Consider the following 19,364-nt stretch of genomic DNA (forward strand, 5'->3'; position numbering starts at 1 on the left):
TTCGAGCTCACTCACACTGAGCTCGTGGTCTATTCAGCCGCTTCCGATGGAGAACGCAGAGGGCCGCTGCGATACCGGCTACGAGACCCCGAGCGTGGTCGCCGCTTCGAACGGCGACGACCGGGAAGGTTCTGAGTCCTCCGTTAACGACGGCAGCGGCGCATTGGACGGGAAGAGTTCGCGCGATGCATTGGCGAAAGGCATATCGTCGCTGCTGAGCTCGGTCATCAAGGACTTCGACTCCAGAGCTCAGGATACGCTGAGAAGCCAGGACCAGCTCTCCTCCTCCATTGATCGGCTCACTCAGCGTAATGATCTGTTGACTCCTTAAATTTTGCTGGTCGTTGGCTACCTCGCCGGCGATGGCTTTTTGACCTTAGTTTGGACATTTCGAGCTACACTTGAGTAGGTTGTCTTGAATCATGATTTGAACAGCAATTAGGGAACGTTCGTTGCTATAGAGATGCCTACTGAGAGATCGTCTTCAGTTGAAAACTGTTTTCCTTGTTTTCTAATATCTGTCTTGGGAAACTGTGTTTGCTCTATATGTCGTTTTCAACTATAGTGATTCCATTCCATTCGTAGTTCCTCTGGGAAAAGCCTATGTGAAATTTCTCTCAGCTTTTCAGCTTCCAGAAGCTGTTTGATGCTATGAATAAGAATAGAGAGTGAGAAACTGCCTGTTGCATTTTTCGATAGATAACTATGTTTTCCTGTAAAACTGTAACAAGTAAACTGAAGAATTCTCCAGCCTTTAGACTGGTGCGCTTCTGTTTTGCTGTTGCCATTTCACTGGTACTGCTGCAGAGCTTCACTGCTAAGATTCGCGAGAATGGAGCACCTACATTATAAATCTAATCTCTGGTGCTAACAGAAAATTTCGCCAACTTACTTCGTATTAGCTTTTTAAATTCCATATAGGTTGAAGAAACTCGCCATTTGTGGGCTGTATTTTCTTCATATTTCTTCGCCCAAATAGACCTGATTTTGACTAACTTCATTTTTTTTCCAGAGCTTGATCAGTTGCTGGAAGATGCACCATCACCGTTTATCATGCAGCATGCTGCTAGGATATCTAACGTTAGAAAGAGAGTGTCATCACTGAACTCTGTCCTAAGATCAATACAGAAGCGTGTGGATAATATAGATCGAATGCTCTTTGTCGGCTTGCCACGTGGTATGTGCAGTGATTCTCAAAACTGTTCTTGTTTCAAGTGTTGCCATTAGGCTCATTCACATAACTAACGAGAAAATAACTGCTATGTGCTTGTCTTGCCCTCTTTGTGGTTGTTCACTGATAATTTAGCTTAGACTACTCCATGCTTGGGTTCAATTTCTAACTTTAATCTGGACTAATGGGCTATCATACAAGTTAATTTGTTATTTTTGTGGCTTATCTGAATGCGCTCTGTTTGCTTATATGATCCATGCGCACGACTTGTCATATGGAGAATTTCATCCCAAGAACATAAGAGGCTTCAATGAGATTCTCAAGCTGAAGGCCTTTATTTTATAAGTTTTGAGAAATGATAAATCTACTATTTTAGTACTGAGAGGACCGCCTTTGGGAAGCATTGTTATAATTAAGATGAACCTACATAATTATTGTCAAACTAATGGTATTCACAAATTTTCCCCAAACTATCCATTTCTGAAGGTATATCGTAAAGTTTTGTGTCATTGCACAGTCCATACCTATTATGCGATTTGATAGCTTAATGGATATGTTGAGTGGCATTTTCTCCCAGAAGCTGCTTTCCTTGTCCTGAATACAATTTTCAGAAGAAAAAGAAAAGGGAAAAAAAATTACTCGTAATATAATAAGGTTGAGGTCGTTATTGACTTAATTGCAAGGTGTTTCATGACCTATTTTATAACTTTCATAAACTATTCTCTGCAATCAGTGTTCGGCTGTTCATAACTGTCCTTATTATTTACAGAGAAGAGTACTGTAGAAGGTGCGGGCCAATCTTGATGCTGCTGATGGATACAAGGTATTTTAACAACTTCCTATTACATAGTTATGTATTCATGAATTAAATGGAAACAGAATTAACTTGCTTGCCAATTAATCTAGCTTAAGAGTTGTTCTTGAACTCTTTATGAGTGATTGTAAAATATTGTGTGCAGGAATGAATGAAGCTTCTAATTTAAAATTTCTCTTTTAATTGTATAAATTTGTCAGGTAACATCTATTATTTGGGGTCTTTTCTGTCCAGTTTAATAGCTTGAAAGTCCTCATACTTGCACATTCATACTGTCAGGGTAGCTGAAAGTCCTCATGATTCTCTGGAATTGCATATGCAACCTCATGAGAAAGAGCCACCATGCATATTCCTTTACTCGTCATAGCAATATCAGCTTGGAGAATCATTTCTTCAACCCCGAACACCCCACCCCACCCCACCCCCTACCCCCTCACTGAATCTTTTATAGAGAGTGAAGTAGGATCACAAGCATGTCCCACTCTTCTCATATTGTACCCTCTGGCACTATGATGTTATTGTAATCTGAACTAGATTTGCCTATTGTGTTATATATCTGGGTTATTTTCGTTGTTACTGTATCACTGTGATACTACAAAACATTACATCTGGAACATATAAGAGAAAATATTTATTGATCCCAAGGAAAAAATTAACCGAAACTAGCCTCTAGAAAATGGAGAAAGAGTTGTTCTTGCACCACCCATACTTGAAGACATTCATAAGTGAAAGCTGTTGTAATGGAAATCAAACATAGAGAGAGTCTGAGCAAGGTAAAGTTTTCTAACTATTTGATGAACACCTTACTTAGCTTGCTTGGATAGGAGGGAAAGGGAGGGAAGGGGAGGGGAGGGGAGGAAAAGTGGTATAGAATTTTCGAAAATTCCCTGACAACTTTTTTCCCCTCCCTTTCCTTCAGTCCAAATGGAGGGTAAAAGATCAGAAGAGACCGCCACGTTAGTGGAAGTGAGCTCCAGAATTGGACAACACAAAATATGAGTGGAAGATGATAATCGCAATAGTTATTCAATGTACCCAGATCTGATATAAAATATAGTTATAATTATGAAATCGATTTATTGATTTCCAATTAACGGAAAAAGAGGGTAAAGGGAATTAAAATGGGTTGGGAAAATTTGAATGGTGGGCCATAGACTCGAAGTTTGGCCCGTGAGCTCCACAGTTTTGGTTGAAGGCAGGTTCTGGTTACTTGCAATTCCGGCCTTTATGTTTGATATATCTGAAGATGTGGGAGGGTTGAAGTGCCAGTATCTAGAGCTGCAAAAAATGCAGCACGGAATGCTTAAGAAAGTTTTTGGAGAAATAACTGCTCATATCTAAAGGGTCATAAGAGAAAAAGGTCCCCAAAAATAATTAAAAGATACGATACGAGATTAGTCTATCATGATCATGGTAGTTTTACATGGATCTTTTTCCCACTCTCACGTTGAAAGATAACTCAACCTGAGGATTGATTGACTCCGTGATACCACGTGTTCTTCATAGATTATAGTGCATCTGTTTCCTCTAAATTTTCATAGGTTGTGCTTTATATGTCACTGTACATCAAAGTATTTCTTTTCTGTCAGGCCATTGAATCTTTTTCAGATGCTGTGTTACTTATGGGTGTTGGTTGCTCATTACTTTGCATCAAATTTACTTAACCCCTTGTCCTATTCTTTTTAAATCCAGCAAGTTTAGCTGTCTTGTGGTACTGTATGTGTTAACTACATGAATGGCATGGAATTAGGTTATGAGATCCTATTGTTGTTGTCGTTTTTTTTGGTTGCTTTGAAGGATAAATATCCTTTTGTTCATGTGCTTCTTATACTGGCTTTGACATATATTCTTTGGTGCAATTCCTTTCATGATACGAAGCGAACGAGCACTAACCGAATTCTTGAGTTGATTCAAGGAATTCGCTTGCTCATTTTCTTCCCCACTGCATTAGTTGTATCTGCTAGATTATTATCTCACCTAATGACCCCTATTGTGCAGGTATCTGGAGGAAAACTCGCCAAGGTGGTTTAACTACTTGCAGTTTCTAACCAACCAATAGAAGCATAATGGGATAAACCGAAAAGAATTAACGCCACGAAACCATTTCCAATTTTTTTAAGTATCACCTATTATAGAAAGTGGGAGAACCTGAGTTGGCTTCTAAAAGAGACTGAATTTCTGCATATGACCTGTTCTCCACTTCTCAGGTTGATAAGAAGATCACCTAAAATGCCATCTGACACCCGGTAACTTCCTGACTAACCTGAACATCTTTATCTGTTTGATGTGAACAACCATGGCTCTGCTCACCTGTCCAAGATTATCCCATGACCAGAGCTACTGTATATATAATCTTCATTTCCTTATCCTGGTTCATCAGACACTTCCACTTCTCACCCAGAGAGCATTAAGCAACCTTCTCATAAACTTCGTCTGAGACTGGCCATGGCTTCTTCTACCCGTTTCTTCTCCACTCTGATGGTTGCCCTTGTTGCTGTGCTGAGCGGAGCAATGTGTTCAGCTGCCACAAATCGTCGTCTTCTCCAAGCAACTCCCCTTCCTACCATACCGACCATCCCAACTGTTCCGAAAATACCACCCATGCCCTCGATCCCAAATACACCGACCGCCAACCCTTCATTCCCAACAATTCCTTCAGTTCCTAAGTTTGCTTTCCCTCCCATGCCCTCTATCCCGACCATCCCATCTTTCCCTAAGATCCCTAACTTCCCAACCACCATGCCTTCCATCCCCTTCCTGTCTCCACCCCCTTCAACGACCACAACTAGCCCATGAGCATTGAATCGAAGTTCACGATCAGATAGGGGATGCGTGCCTTATAGTCCGAGTTCATCCGTTATGAGGGTCTTATATTTGTCAGTCTCTTGGTTATGCCTATATTTTGTACCTGAATCTTTGTACTTTGGTGTGCTTGTTCATGCGCGGTACCAATAGAAGTCCATAGAATAAATTCTTATGCATTATTATTGTAAGAGTCGGGATTATAATGTAATTTCAGCATTTGTTTAATGGTTTACACTGGCCATGTTATTGCTACATTCATTCCATATCACTGATGCCGAAACAGAAGTTCGTCGGAACAGCCTGGAGAGCTGAGAGGACACACGTTGAGAAAGAGTCGCACGGAGAAGCGATAAATCCGTAAGCTCGCACTTAATATTTTCTTATCCCGCTCATACATCTTTGCTTGCAGTGATATATTCTCCCTCTAATGATTGAACAACGTGTTTCAAGTTAAAAGCCATATATGGTTGCACCAACCGAAGCTACTCGGTGTTAATAGGTAGTTGCCAAATGTTAGCAATGCATAGATTCGGTCGGTAGCGTAGGTAGCTGAACTCCAACTGAACCTGAATTTCTTGATCAAAATGGACTAGTAGAGAGGAGGATATGTTCTGAAGCCGCGAAATTATTATATTTCTTTCCATTTTAACATGGTGAACTCGAACGGCCTATCGAAGAATGAGTTGTACTTTAATGCTAAGAGCCTAGAAATTCAAAGTCATCGACATCCTTACAGGATTCGTCTTAGTCAGTTTTATTAAGAATACTACATTCTCATACCAAAAAAAAAAGAAGCTTGAACGTAGTTTTACGGGCAAATATGAGGCGGGTGTTACTCATCCAAACTATGAGTAACTCTCAATCGAAATTGCTCCATGAAGGAAACCGGTCCCATAGTGGTCCACGGGTTCTCCACCTATAACCATCATTCTGGTTTCCACACTTGAGTGTGTAAACGTGAACAGTCAATAGCCCGAAACCTGAGGGGGGGCGCACTTGTATGTTGCTCATCTGGGGCAGCCCATGGCCCAAAACCTGTTGGGCTCTAAACAACCCGAGTAGCAATTCCCATTTCTATTTCTACGTGAGTAATGATATGCTTCGGCTGGAAAAAAAAAAATAATGGCCCGGGAACTTTCACGCGCAAGAATTAAATTAAAAAAATCTGTTGGTTTTGGACAATAGCACGTACCACTGTACCAAACAAAAACCTAGCAAATGAATAATAATTCACTAGCCATATTTCAACAGCAGCCTACCCGCATTTATATCCGAACCACATAAAAAGGGAAGAGAGGGACAATAATGAGCCCATCAGCTCAAAATTTTCCTTTCTATTTTTGAGGTATGGAAATTACAAAGAAAATTTAAAAGATTCGGAAACGTAACAATTGAAAATCCAAAAAATAAAAAATAAAAAAATTCCCCTTCTCGGAGGGGAAGCATGGAAATGCCTGCCGGGCAACTCCGTGGACGGTACAAGGAATTTTTCCGCCCGCCCGCCCTTCCCTTCTTCGTTAGGACACAGTGAAGTTTTTCCCTTAAAATGGATATTTCCCTGACGTTCCATCCATCTCATCAGAATACCCCGCGGGTGATATCTTTTTTTTTTTTTTTTTTTTTGGACGAAAACGTGTGTTGTTACATCAAATTCTTTAAAGAGAAAAAACGTCAACTTTGTCTCTCTTATTATATAAGCCAAAATCGAAAGTTTTTGCAATTTTTTTTTTCGACGAACAAAACTATGAGAGATATTACTCTAACAATTCGGTAAATCGAATATTAAATATTATTTCGACTCTTAACAAATGTTCTTTTTGCGATTTGAACTTGCGTTCTCTTACTTACGGGATCAAAGCTTACTTATGGCTCCAAATTTAAGCATGCACTTTCAAATTTATATTGTTTATAGTTAAAAGTAACTCCGTTAACTTCTCCAGTCACTCGCATATTTTTTAAATTTCTGAAAATATATTTATTAATTTCAAAATTTAAAAATAAATTAAAAACATTGAAAAATATTTCACGGAAAGAAGAAAAAGCATGTCAATTGATAAGAGGGGTTTGGGCAACACCGGCGACCATCGCCCTTTTGTTCTCTCCTAGTCGCTCTCAATTTTTTTCGAAACTATTTTTGTTTTCTTGAAATTAGTAAGGGTAAGGGGAAAATAAACAAATATATATATATATATAAAAGGATGGAAATGAAAATCTTAACGGAAAGTACAAAATCAGCTATAAACATTGAACAAAACAGTTTAGAAAGTATATACTTAGATTTCAAATATTTTTATTTTTTGCTATATACAAAAATAAGGGAAAATTAATTGCTTTTTATTGAAAATTTGATTCTATATGTTTCGGTGAAAACCATAATATCCATAATGTCAATTGGATCTCAACTAATCCAGTCAAACCGAGTTGGCTCACTAAGAGGTAAAGTTATCACAACTTGAATTTTCAGCATTTTCAAATACTCGAACTCGAAATTTTATTTAAATAAAAAAAGTGTTAGATCGCTTAATTCAAATCACGTTAGTTATTTTTATATTTAAAAAAAAAAACTAATTTTGGGTGGCGGGGGTTTTCGGTTAGGCAGAGAGGGTGGGGCCAGATGGGACAAAATGAGGCCACATTTGGCAAAAGAGCTGTCACGTGACCGGAACGGGGAAACCGACAAAAGACGGACGCAACGTACCGTCGTACCCTCTGACCCCACCCCTCTTCCCCCCCTCCCCTCCCCTCCCCTCCCCTCTACGGATGCCACTAAAAATAAACAAATAAACAAATTTTTGCTGATGTGAGCAACAGTTCGTGTGTTTGTGTTCACCAATTACTCAAGTCGTCCAGGCCCCACCCCCTGACGAGGCTTGACCTTCCCCTCTCCCTCTCTCGAAACGTCCCTCTATTCCAGATTGAATTATTGGTTGATACTATGTGATTCGGAACTTCCATTAATTCTCTGCTCTCGAGCTGGATTTTCGCTCGGGAAAGTCTTCCTTTACAGCCTCAATTATGATACAATTGACACGGAAGAAGTACTCCGGTCAATTCACGAACCATGCAGCAAAAAAAAAAACGACAAGTTTCTAAGACGGTTGGAGTCACTGTCCTATCAGAAGGTTTTGGGATTGAAAATAGCCCTAATCGCTTACAGATTTAGCGAAAATTTAATACTTTTTAAATCCATTGGATCAAATATGAATTTCATGCACAAACAACTCTTGAGGGTGTTTTTATGATGGGATTTGCAGTAGCAAATAGCCGGGGACCTCATGTGTCAAGAGATATACTATTCGCTTTGGACGTGACTAGTATTAGTTTGTCCTTTGAAACAACCTGTCTTTTACCACAGCACCATTTCCCTTTTTTCTGCATTGATGGAGTTATAGGGCTCGTGCCGTGTAGGAACATACGGATTTGTCCTCTGAGAAAACCGCCTTCCTCTACATCCATCGGTTTCAAATCGGTAACAAGTGTCCACTGCACTGAACTCAATTCCCGCATGGATGTAATCGTAGGGCTCGTGGGAACAAGTGTTGCGCTGGCTAGGTAGGGAGGACTTTGCCTGTGGAGGATGCCTATGAGCATGTCGTGTTCGTCCAATGAAAACAAATCGGTGCACTGTGGTCTTAACGGTGTCTTCTCAGACACGGCCAAAACCCAGTCCGCTGCGGCCTTTCTCTGTCAGATAGAAAGAGAGTTTTGATTAGAAAGCCATTAGAAATATCCAAACATGTCACCAAATAGTACACGTTGAAACCAAACTCACCACATGCATACATATGTATGTATGTATGTATGTATGTATGTATGTATGTATGCATGTATGTTTGTATATATGTCCAAATCTCCCCTCAACAGCAATGTGAAAGGATAGAAATTCGCCCTCGTGCTTGTTTATGTTTTCCCTTCTCGTCTTCACCATGGAGAACTGCTCTAATTAGGCCGTATACATATCCCAATCATTCGGCCTGCAAACATCATACAGGATTCGACTGTTTGGCCGAATTTGAAAGTGATGGCATGAATTCACCTTACCGCATGTCATAATCCGACAAATTGAATTGCCTAAAAAATTCTCGATTGAGATTCGAGTCTACGGGGGGGGGTGCACGCGTGTCGTTCTTTTGGTCTGGTATCGTATGGGCCAGCAATTTCGCTCGAAAGATGATCAAACATAGTTCGTGAATGCTTCAGCATCTGGTCAAGCAATTTTTATGGGATTAGACTGATCACGAACAGCTTCCGAGGAGGTCGTCGTCTCTGTCATTCGAGATGGCCGATAACCGATGATCTAGGCATGTTTGCACTTCCTTAATTAAACGTATAGGGTGGCGAGTTGAGCTCAGTTCCAAGAAAATGATGGAATTAATCAATAAAATTAGGATTCCAAAGCCTAAAAAAATATTGAATGGGCCATCCCAAGCTGTGACCACCCCCCCCCCCCCCCCCCCCCCCCCCCTTAAGACGACCCTTAGGGAGACTGCGAGCTCAGTGCACAGATACCATGAAACTTTTCCCTTTCGATGACCGAAATTTTATCTCATACAAACCCACCATCGGACCAAGACTATTCCACTCCACACACATTTTTCTAGGGTCATACTAAAAATTATATATATATATATATATATGGTATCGATATGGATCGGGAAATTGGATGATACCGATGGTGAGTGGGAGCGTGGCAAATGCGAAACTCAAAAGTTTAAATAACTTGACGCGCCCCTGTACTACCAGTAAGACCCTCTACTCGATCGGCCACGTGCCTCTTCACCGAGCCAAGTGTGGGCTTGACGTATTTTCAGCGCGTGATTGATCTACCCTTTCAGAAGTTGTGCAAACGGCAATCTCGAATGCCGGTTATCGACTGGATGAGTCGAGTGTGGTAGAAGTAGAATGCTGTGAGTGCGAGCATATCATGCATGGTAGTGTAAAAGTGCTGAAAAAGCAAATGAGATTTTTCTTTTTTGGTGGGATTTTCCTTTCTCAATCTTTACGTTTCTTAGAAAAGGGCTGGGAGAGGAATTGATTAGCCGAATGAAGGAATCTATCCAGAGAGAGAGATCACGTTAGCTATATTGATATACGCGCACACACGATCCATCATCAGAACCTTTTGCAGCAGAAGATGCGAAGGAAGGGAAGGACCCCCACTCTCTATTCTTTTTTTTTTTAAGCATGCATTTTCATATTTAAAAATTCAATAAACTCCGATTAATTTAATTCGAGTCCGATCGGCTCATTAAGATTAAAATTCTTTTTAACGTGAATTTTTTCAATTCGTAAGGAAATAAATATTGAATCACTTAAATCAAGTCATATCGATTCTCTCCTCCCCTTTTTCCCTCTCCTGCCTCCATGCATCATTATTTTTTTCAATAAATTGAAAAAATAAAAGGAAGGAAGATAAAAGTTGGAATGCTATTCAATCCCATCTCGAATCGAATTCCTTCTACTTCCGAAGCCGTCAAATCTGCACCGGAAATAGAGACGATATAAATCTGACGATCACGGATATACTAAAGAGTAAATCACACCATAGAACTTTCCAAGAAATGATGATATGGTGGATCTGCTTGCGAGTGAGTTACAAGCCTTCACACACAGCCTCAGTATGATAATTTGGAAGTATATGTACTGAATGCAATTCAGTGGATCTGCCAACCATTGCCATGCTCTCTCATTTTTCTTTCCCAGCTGGCCTCGAATCCTCTTCTCAGATCCTTATACTGACCATTATTCACAATTCGAGATAAGGACCTAAAGGCATTGCAGCTTCTGAGAAAATGCCAGCATCGAGATAAAATAGGTTTGCTCATTGGGTGTTATCGTGGAATTTATACGGTCGGTTCGAGTCACATAAGGTCGCTTTGCAGGTGCATATGGCAATCGAGAAGCTGCAAACGGCCATTACTTTAAGTGATCGTGCGAGTTTTCTAGCAAGGATTGCACGATATGAGTTTATGCCGGTGTATTTACGTGATTTGGGATCTCATCGTCATTGCGAAGGGCAAAGAAGCTTAGCAAAGTACTTCGGCACAGTTTTCGCCGAATTTTGGCATATTCTGTTTAATCTAATGAAAGAGATTTGAACGGACTAAAGACTTCGTATGATGCTATTGAGCTACTGTGTTCCGGACTATTGAATCGATACGGAAGGAGAGAGCGACAGAGACCGAGAGAGTCGGAGGGAATCCGACAACTAGCGGCGTACGGTCACGGCGCGATGAGGGCACCGCAGAATGTCCCGAGGGGCAAATGCATGCGCTTCAGACCCAAGAGCTGGCGTTGTCACTTCAAAGTTTGTATTTTGAATTGAATCGAATAAGCCATAGCCCCAACACTGATCGAGACAATTACGAGCCAAAAAAACACACACACACACACACAGATCGGGACAAAATAGGAGAGGGGGTGACTGGGCCCGGAGGAGGGGAGACCCGTCAGGACGGGTCAACACTTCTTCACAAAGCCTCATCCACATGATGGAGACACCAACATCAGAAGATAAGAGCCCAAAATAATAATGGAAAAAGCGGGGGGAAAAATGGAAGTAATTTTGTTTCAATTGACTCGTCAAGAGACTGATCCTACGATTTTCGGGTAGGTTCTTGGCTTTCATTGAGGCCGTCCTAGTAGTAGTAGTAGGCTGTAAAGAGCCTTTTTGATGACCAATATAGCAAATACTCACCACAATTTGACAATACTATGACGCCCCCAAAAGTAAATGAAAGACATCAAGATAATTTGATTCAAGCGATTCGATATTTATTCTTCATAATCAAAATTTTGGAATTGAGTTTTGTAAATGAAAAAATTAATACTGAAAGAGTTCTATCTCTTAGTGGGTCAATCGACTCGAACTGAATTAATTGAGACTTATTGAACTTTTTGATATTATGCGTGAAAAAAAAATATATGAAACACCTCATATAGTTTGTAAAAATAGCAAGTGACACCCCCTCATTTCAAAATTAGTCATATACCATTCCTCATTCCGCTAATTTCTACTCTCTTTTTTTCCTTAAATTGGATCAGATTTGATTCGGGTAAAGAAATGAAGTAACTAATCGGTTTGTGCATTTTCGTGGCATGAGATCCACATGTTAAAGTGAATGTCCTCTTTGTGCCATGTCAACGAAAGGAGGGGTGGCGTGTGACTAATTTTTTAAAGAATGAGTGTCACTAGCCATTTCAAAAATTATAGGGGATGTCGTTGAAATTTACCAAAAAAAAAAGAAAGGCAACACCTCGTGAAAATCATGTAGGAAAATATTTTTCTATCGAACCACCAGTATGATCTATGTTAGATTTTCATATTCCGCGAACTTGCAAGGTATTCGCATACATAATGATCGATCAGATAAAATATGAATACTCATAAAATGAAAAGCATAATTCTAGATTTTAGTCGGTGAATCTTTAATTGGTTGAGTGCGAAAAAGTTTTTACATTTCAATAATAACATTAACTACTTAAAAAAAAATTCTCTTGTACGAACATTATTCTTTTTTTTGTGAGAAAAATTCTCACACTCCAAGAATAACATTTCGTATTGACGAATTTCTCTTATATGAAATATTATTTTTGGAGAGTAAAAATTTTTCACATAAAAAGAATAATGTTGCATACAGAGCGTTCTTGGAGTGCAAAAGGTTTTCGTGTAAGAAAGATAACGTTACGAGATATTCATCAGTACGAAACGGTACTATTTTCTAAATGTAAAAGTTTTCACACTATAAAAGTTCAGTGACTCAACTCTAGAATTTCCGCAGAAATAGTTAGGCATGTCCATAATTTCATGAAACCTTTTACGTAAATAGGCTTTTATCAATCAATCAATAGGGAAAAAAAATACAAAAAGTAATAATTACGATTAATAAGTTGCATAAAGTTGAGTTTGACCGCATAAATTAATTGTCCCTTGTTCACGAGAAACCAGGAATTTTGCATTATGGGCTTTGTGTTGGGACCATTAACTATGAAAATCTGTAAATTTTTTTTTTTATATATATATATATAGAAAAGAGATAGAGAGAGAGAGAGAGAGGAGACAGCTTTGATGCTTTTGGGCCAATGCCTAACCCCTATGAAGATTCTCAGCTATTAGCCCCCACCCCCCTCAACGTCAAATCACCATATTGATAGATACACACCCTCTCTTCCCCTCAAAGTTTTAAATAAACCCCCCAAACAAAAAGATAATAATAAATAATATAAAAGGAAATAACAAAAGAAAAAAAAAAAGGCCCACCCCCGTTTTCTGTCTTTCCTCCCAATTTTTGTTCTCTTTCATTTATGCATGCATATTTTTATTCGAAGGAGCCACTTTATTGTTTAATATAAGTGAATCAAATAAATAAATATAAATAAATAAAAGATGGAAGTGGGGGCCAAAATGATCAGAGGGCATGCTGAGCTGAACTGCAGACAACGACAACTGAATTTGTTCTCCCCTCCATCCCCTCTCTCTTTTTCCGCTGTATAATTTAATATAATATATGTAAAGGATATGTATATTTTTTTTATCAGGAGGCAAAAAAAAAAAAAGGCATGTTAATAAATTGGATAGATCATGAGTGAAAATGAAGATGGAATAGTAATTTGCAGTCCGCCCATGCAGGTTTTAAGTCAGTCCGGACATGCTCCTGCAGTTTTAATTTCATTCAAAATGCAACCCCACCCTCCCAGTGTTCGGAACTGAGATCGCACTTTGGCCCAATCTTAAAGTAGGATAATTGTCGATCCGATGGGTTCCTTCTGACTTTCAAGTTTAGTTCGAGCCTCCTCTCGTCCTCGAGACGAACTATTAGTGTTCCATCCCGGTTAGTTAATCGACGCATCGGGTTTGGGCTCAGTTGAGGTAGTCTTGTAATCTTAGAGGGGGTGAATTGAAATTAACCCAGCCATGCACATGCAATAAATACATAATAATAAATTAAAAAATGAATGAATAAATAAAAATAAAAGCAGAAAAGGGCCACTGCTTCTCTCTCACTCCTGTCTTCTCCCACATGGGCTTTTCTGGTTCTGCTGTGATGTGAATTCAGAGGACTCCCGCCTGAAGAAGAATGAAGAAGAATCTCTCCCTCACCCCCACCGCCACCACCACCACCACCACCTTCCATCCATCATTACTGTTCACGGCTTTGCCCTAACCAAAACATCCACCCGACTAATCCAACGGTCCATGAAAAATTTAAATCGGGCCACGGAGACTACCGCAATATATACTACCAACATTAATAGAAAGCTCTTGGCTTTTTCGGTTAATCGGAGACAAAAGAAAGTAAGGTGAGTGGCTTTTTCAGAAACTACCAAGTTGGAGCAGACAGGAGACAACGGGCATTCTGATCTTAATTCCCTAACAAACATTAAACAAATGTCCCAGGTCACTTCTTTAATACTGTCTACTTAGCAAAATGGATATTACTTTAATCAGACTAGTTTCTTCTCTTTTAATATATAAGGGGGGAGAGGGCTTGAGCAGTAATAATTGGACCACAATCAGCCCACCGACCACCTAACCTTTTCTACCCCGAACAAGACCAGAGACTACGCTCCTCTTCTCTCGTCTCCTCTTCCCTCTTGCTCTCTTTATACTATCACGGACCCAACTCCATTTCAGAATTTCCCATTTTTATAAATTATTTAATTAAATTAATGAAAAGACAGGAAAAGGGCGAAAGAAAAGCTGAGGAGGGCGAGGGGGGGCATATGCATAATGATGCATTAGCTGGCGCCTCTGATACACTCTCTGTCTTGAATCTCTGGCATCATTTCCCAAACTTCCCCATTCCCATCCCCATCCCCATCCCCACCAAAGCATCAAAAAGGCAAAGCAATGTATATATGGGGTTTGTCCAGAGAGAAGATTGTACTCCGGCAGGGAAAAAGTGACGAGAGATGGATGAAAATGCTAAATAGGAATAAAAAAGTGTACTCTTGATGTCTTCCATGGAAAATGACAAGGCCCCTAAACTTCCCCCACCACCACCATCCTGAGAACCAACCCATCATCATCATCACCATCACCATACGTCATTTTGGTTAGCTCCTAAACAGCTATCGAATGCAGAGCCGAACGAAAATGGTGATTAATGGGGACCCGCAATATTTACATGATGATGACTTTTCAAATCTTTCTTCTTCTTCTTCTTCTTCTTCTGTTAGGAAAAGGGAAAAGCAAACTCATCCCCCACACCGCGAACAGTGTCACCGGCCGCAAGCTGCCGTTTGCTTCAAAAAAGACAAAAAAGACAAAAAAAAAAAAACCTACCGAGACGACCCACCAAAAAGCTAAAACAGCTCTTCCTAAGTCCTAAGCTCGGAGGTTTTGATTTAACTAAAAACCCCCCACTAGAAAGAAAGAAAGACGGTTAAAAAACAAGTCTTGTCATGGCGTCACGTTACCAACCCCCCTGTTGAAGGCTAAATCAAAACAACGAACTCTCTGCTCCGGTCAGGTTCGATGATCCGTCCGGTTGTTCCGGCTACCGTTGTGCTGGTGGTGGTGGTGGTGGCTGTGGCCGCGGGTGCTGCCGGTTCCGTTCCCGTTGGCTTCCCGCTTCTGGGGCGAAGAAGAGAAGAGCGGTCCGAACCCGAAGACGGAGCCCGACTTGGACGATCCGATGAGCGAACTCACGGGGACGTTGAGGACCGGAGTCACCCGGACCCCGGCCGAGTAGGACCTCTCCATGCCCCGGTGCATGAACCTCGGGCCGCCATTGAAGCTGCTCGGGCTGCTCGAGCTCCTCTCCAAGCTCTGGAATATTACCTTGCCTGCAGGAATAATTGCAGAGCTGACATTGTTAAGTCAAATGGTCAACGCTTTCGCTCAGGTAACCCACTTGCGACGATGCTTAAAAATTACCCACCTGAAGAGTTCATCCTGGGACTGTCCACGGATACTCCCCTAGGGGTGAGACCGCCGGATTCCACCGGCGTCCTCCTGACCGGACTCTGGCCGACCCTATTCGCCGTCGAGTTGTCTGCCGCCGGCTTGGGGTTGTCCGCTCTCGGCTTCACTAGTCTCATCCTGGGAACATTGGTGACGTTCGGGTTCTTGTGGAGAGAGATCGAGTACGGCTTGTCGGAGTCGAGTGAGAGCCTGGGAAGATCTTCGTGCTCGTGGCCTCCGGAAGACGAAGAGGACAGCGACAGGCGAGAGGAGATCATGACGGAATCGGAATCCAAGTCCTTGAGGAGGGGCATGTTGAGGTTGGAATCCGAGAAGCTCGAGGCCTTGGAGCTTCTGTGGAGGAAATTCTTGAAGGATTTCGGGTTCGACGATGAAGACGACGTCGAGTTCCTACGAGACGCAGTGGACTCGGCGGGGGCCTTGGCATTTGCGTTTTGAGACAGCTTCTTCAGACCTAGGAGCTCCCTCCACCGGCTGGAACACCTCGGAGCTTTGGGAGAGGAGAGGTAGAGATCCATGGCGGACATGTCGCTACTCCGGCGCCGCTCCGCTAGGTCCAGTGAGTTGACCTCCGTCGAGGCCACGGCCCTAGCAGCGGGCTTCAGCACTGACACCTGGAGCGGCACGAGCTTCCCGTCGGAGAAGAGCTCGTCAGCGGGCAGCATTGCCACCGGATCTTCGAGGCAGAACTCGAAGTCCCCGCAGGACGGCTCCGGATCCGGATCCGCATTTGCATCCGCCGGATTATCTACTTGAAGTGGCTTGGCGAGGTTGGTGTCCTCCTCCTGCTGCTGAGGCGGCGGCGGCGGGGGCTGCCTCCGGAATGCTGCGGCGGAGGACTTGGAGTAGTCGTCGTCAGGGGTGAAAGAGACGCGGGTGGGGCTGAGCCAGCCGTAGGTGGGGTAGGATGGGGCGGGGAAGTTTTCCGGCGACATGCCGATGTTGTTGACGCAGGCGGAGGCCATTGCCGGAGATCATGCAGGGGTTGGGGGAATCTCAGCTACAAGACAAATGAAGGCTGCCCTTTGCTCTGAATCACATTTAACATAGAGACAGGGAGAGAGAGAGAGAGAGAGGGAGATGGAAAGAGGATTTTGTCGATGGGAAGATATAAATAAACAAAACCGGGGAGCGGAAATTTCACGCTGCAATCGAGGGCCACGTGGTTTTCTTTCGGATCCGATCACGGGCCCCATTACCCGGCCCGATTTATTTATTTATTTTTATTTATAGTTAATAGGTAAGTTTTTGGTTTTCCATATGATGATGTTTGTAGTTCAGGGGTGTAAGTGAGCGGAGATGATTCGTGAATGGTTTGTACTCGATTCGATGAAAGTTTGAATTTGGCTCTATCTTATCGATCTCGAGCTCTTCGGGCAAACAAGTTGAGTTCTATAGTATTCTGCTCAAAAAACTCGCAAATCTAACTAGTATTTATATACACACATATATATAAGTAAATTTCGACAACATACTATAGTTTGTGAAATGATTAGCGACACCTCCTCCTTTCAAAATTAGCCACAAATAACTCCTCATTTTGCTAATTTCTACTCTTTTTTTTCTTAAATCGCAGATTTAGTTCGAGTAAAAAAATAAGGTGTCGGGGTGATTTGTGCAGTTCCGTAATATGGGATTCACGTGTCAAAGTGAATGTTCTCTTGGTGTCATGATAGTGAAAGGAGGAGTGGTGTGTGGCTAAATTTTTAAATGAGATGTCGTTGGCCATTTTATAAATTATAAAGGTGTCGTCGAAATTTACCTCATATATGGAAGATGATGTAATTTGAATTTGATGGCTATCGAGTTATATCAAATTGCACTCGACATTGTTGTATTATAATTAGTATGATATTGTGTTGATTTCGTTTTGAGTCTAAATGAGCCCAACCACATGCCCGAATCCGAGTCAAGCCTGAACCCGAGCCCGAGCCCAAATCCAAACCCAAACTTTTCTACTGCACTTGGCCAAGCCCAATCCTTCAATTTATTTGATGAGCCAAGCTAAAGCTCGGATATTTATGCTCGATTAACCTTAAGCTCTAGCCCGAGCTCAAGAGTACATTGACAAGCTGAGCTTGAGCCTTGTAAATTCGAGCTTAGCTCAGCTCATTTAGGTCCTTATTTATACGTGGTCCCCTTTGGATGCATTACCATTATGCAGTGGATACTTGAAAATGGTCATCTTCTGTTGATAATTGAATTCTTGTGGATAATAGACAACTGTAATCAACGATACACTCACAGTCATTGAAGTATGCTGGCAGTAGAGCCAGAACCAAGATGTTAATAATATCAGTAAGAATATCTTAGGAAGATGAAAATGAAATTATAATCTTACATAGATGCAATCCTATACGTGTTAGGAAGACAAAGTCTAATGATTTGCTTATCCTATTTTAGGAGAAATATTTTTGTTAGTTGTTCTAAATGATTGAGTTGAAGAAGAGTGGCAGCTACCAACATGGATTGAAACTGCAACGACTGTTATTTTAAAATAATGTATCGAGTTGAGTATTGTTAATGAAGAAAATTTACGATTATGAGCTCTTTACTAAGCTCCCCTTGATCGAACCTAGTTAATGGGGACTCATTGCACTTTCGGAAATCTGGTGATGCACACCAAAGAAGAGTGACCATTTTAAACGATAGCTTCACTAAGCAAGCGTATAACGCTGTTAGACCTAGGGATGGACCCAGAGTTTTAAGCTAAGAGAGGCGAATTTCTTGGGGACCGAATGAGAGGATGCTTTATTTGAATTAGGGGGCAAACACAATAAATTTTCTCAATATGCATTTGAAGAATAATATGTAAACTTCCCTATGTCATCATTTTCCCTCTCACCCCCTCTCGGTCCATCCTTGGTTATATCGCATAATGCTACAGCAGGGACGAGTTTGCTCAGTTCTTCACATTACTCAACTGCATTGTCGATAGCGCGTCGATAATTAATACATTTGAGCTAGAAAACTCGCGACCATCGAAAATAACATATTGTTACTATCAACCGGAACTATGATCGTAGCAAAATCATTACACGCGTATCATTTTCAGTTATTTGATATAATGAAAATTGCAAGAAAGTAAAAACAAGACAATAATAACAATATAGTAATTTCACTTAAGTGTGATGAACGATTAAAAAGAAAAAGGAAGCGAAATTTTTAGACGGGACGCGTGTTCCCAATAAAGCTATTAGATTTTTATCAGACTCTGTATCAACTTAGGACGAACGCATATCATATTGATGGTTTGTGACGCTAGAGATATCGTCGATATATTTCGATCTATAAAACTGGTGAACACGCAAAAGGCTTATAGGGAGTCTTGACGTCCGAATGAATTGTTCATTATACAGGGAGTCATTTGTACGCCAGCGAACACAGCAGTGTTTTAGAGTACTGCAATAAAATAAGAGTGCTTTTAATCCGATCGTGTTTGACCGATCGACATGAATGCGGCATTAGTAGACAAATGCAGCAATGCACCAGCAAGCTAGTACCATTCACAGTATTACTGATGCACTTAAAATTGCATGAAGTCAAGTCAGTACATTAAAAGATCAAATCTACCGCTGGTTTTGTACTAAAGCTGAAGGAGGATAGTGGCAAGTTCTTATAAGTCAAGTCCTTGCACATAACATGTA

At 41.2% G+C, this 19,364-nt stretch overlaps 2 protein-coding genes across 5 annotated transcripts; one reads left to right on the forward strand and one right to left on the reverse strand.

Annotated features, from left to right (window-relative positions):
• The first annotated feature begins 1 nt into the window (after position 1).
• LOC116195417 lies at positions 2–4,431 on the forward strand. 4 transcript variants are annotated; one of them, XM_031524603.1, is made up of 5 exons: positions 2–308; positions 1,013–1,177; positions 1,941–1,994; positions 3,984–4,007; positions 4,193–4,367. In XM_031524603.1, the coding sequence occupies exons 1-3, from the start codon at positions 47–49 to the stop codon at positions 1,973–1,975; spliced, it is 462 nt and encodes a 153-aa protein (XP_031380463.1). In that variant the 5' UTR covers positions 2–46; the 3' UTR covers positions 1,976–1,994; positions 3,984–4,007; positions 4,193–4,367. The 4 variants fall into 4 exon arrangements, with proteins under 4 accessions (XP_031380463.1, XP_031380481.1, XP_031380472.1 ...); XM_031524621.1 differs by lacking the exon at positions 3,984–4,007 and having other exon boundaries at positions 4,193–4,357; XM_031524612.1 differs by lacking the exons at positions 3,984–4,007; positions 4,193–4,367 and adding an exon at positions 2,265–2,776.
• Positions 4,432–14,170: 9,739 nt separating this feature from the next.
• LOC116192338 lies at positions 14,171–16,804 on the reverse strand. Its single transcript, XM_031520907.1, has 2 exons — positions 15,674–16,804; positions 14,171–15,578 (listed from the first exon to the last, which is right to left on the reverse strand). The coding sequence occupies exons 1-2, from the start codon at positions 16,680–16,682 to the stop codon at positions 15,259–15,261; spliced, it is 1,329 nt and encodes a 442-aa protein (XP_031376767.1). The 5' UTR covers positions 16,683–16,804; the 3' UTR covers positions 14,171–15,258.
• Positions 16,805–19,364: the final 2,560 nt, after the last annotated feature.

This window comes from Punica granatum, chromosome 1, assembly GCF_007655135.1.
Source record: "Punica granatum isolate Tunisia-2019 chromosome 1, ASM765513v2, whole genome shotgun sequence".
NCBI lineage: Eukaryota > Viridiplantae > Streptophyta > Magnoliopsida > Myrtales > Lythraceae > Punica > Punica granatum.

Excerpts from the sequence above, each read along its gene's own strand:
- LOC116195417 (XM_031524603.1), top strand. The coding sequence starts at position 47 with ATGGAGAACGCAGAGGGCCGCTGCGATACCGGCTACGAGACCCCGAGC. Across the intron at positions 309-1,012 it reads CATTGATCGGCTCACTCAGC|AGCTTGATCAGTTGCTGGAA; the intron begins GTAATGATCTGT and ends TTTTTTTTCCAG. Across the intron at positions 1,178-1,940 it reads CTTTGTCGGCTTGCCACGTG|AGAAGAGTACTGTAGAAGGT; the intron begins GTATGTGCAGTG and ends TATTATTTACAG.
- LOC116192338 (XM_031520907.1), bottom strand. The coding sequence starts at position 16,682 with ATGGCCTCCGCCTGCGTCAACAACATCGGCATGTCGCCGGAAAACTTC. Across the intron at positions 15,579-15,673 it reads TCCCAGGATGAACTCTTCAG|GCAAGGTAATATTCCAGAGC; the intron begins GTGGGTAATTTT and ends TTATTCCTGCAG.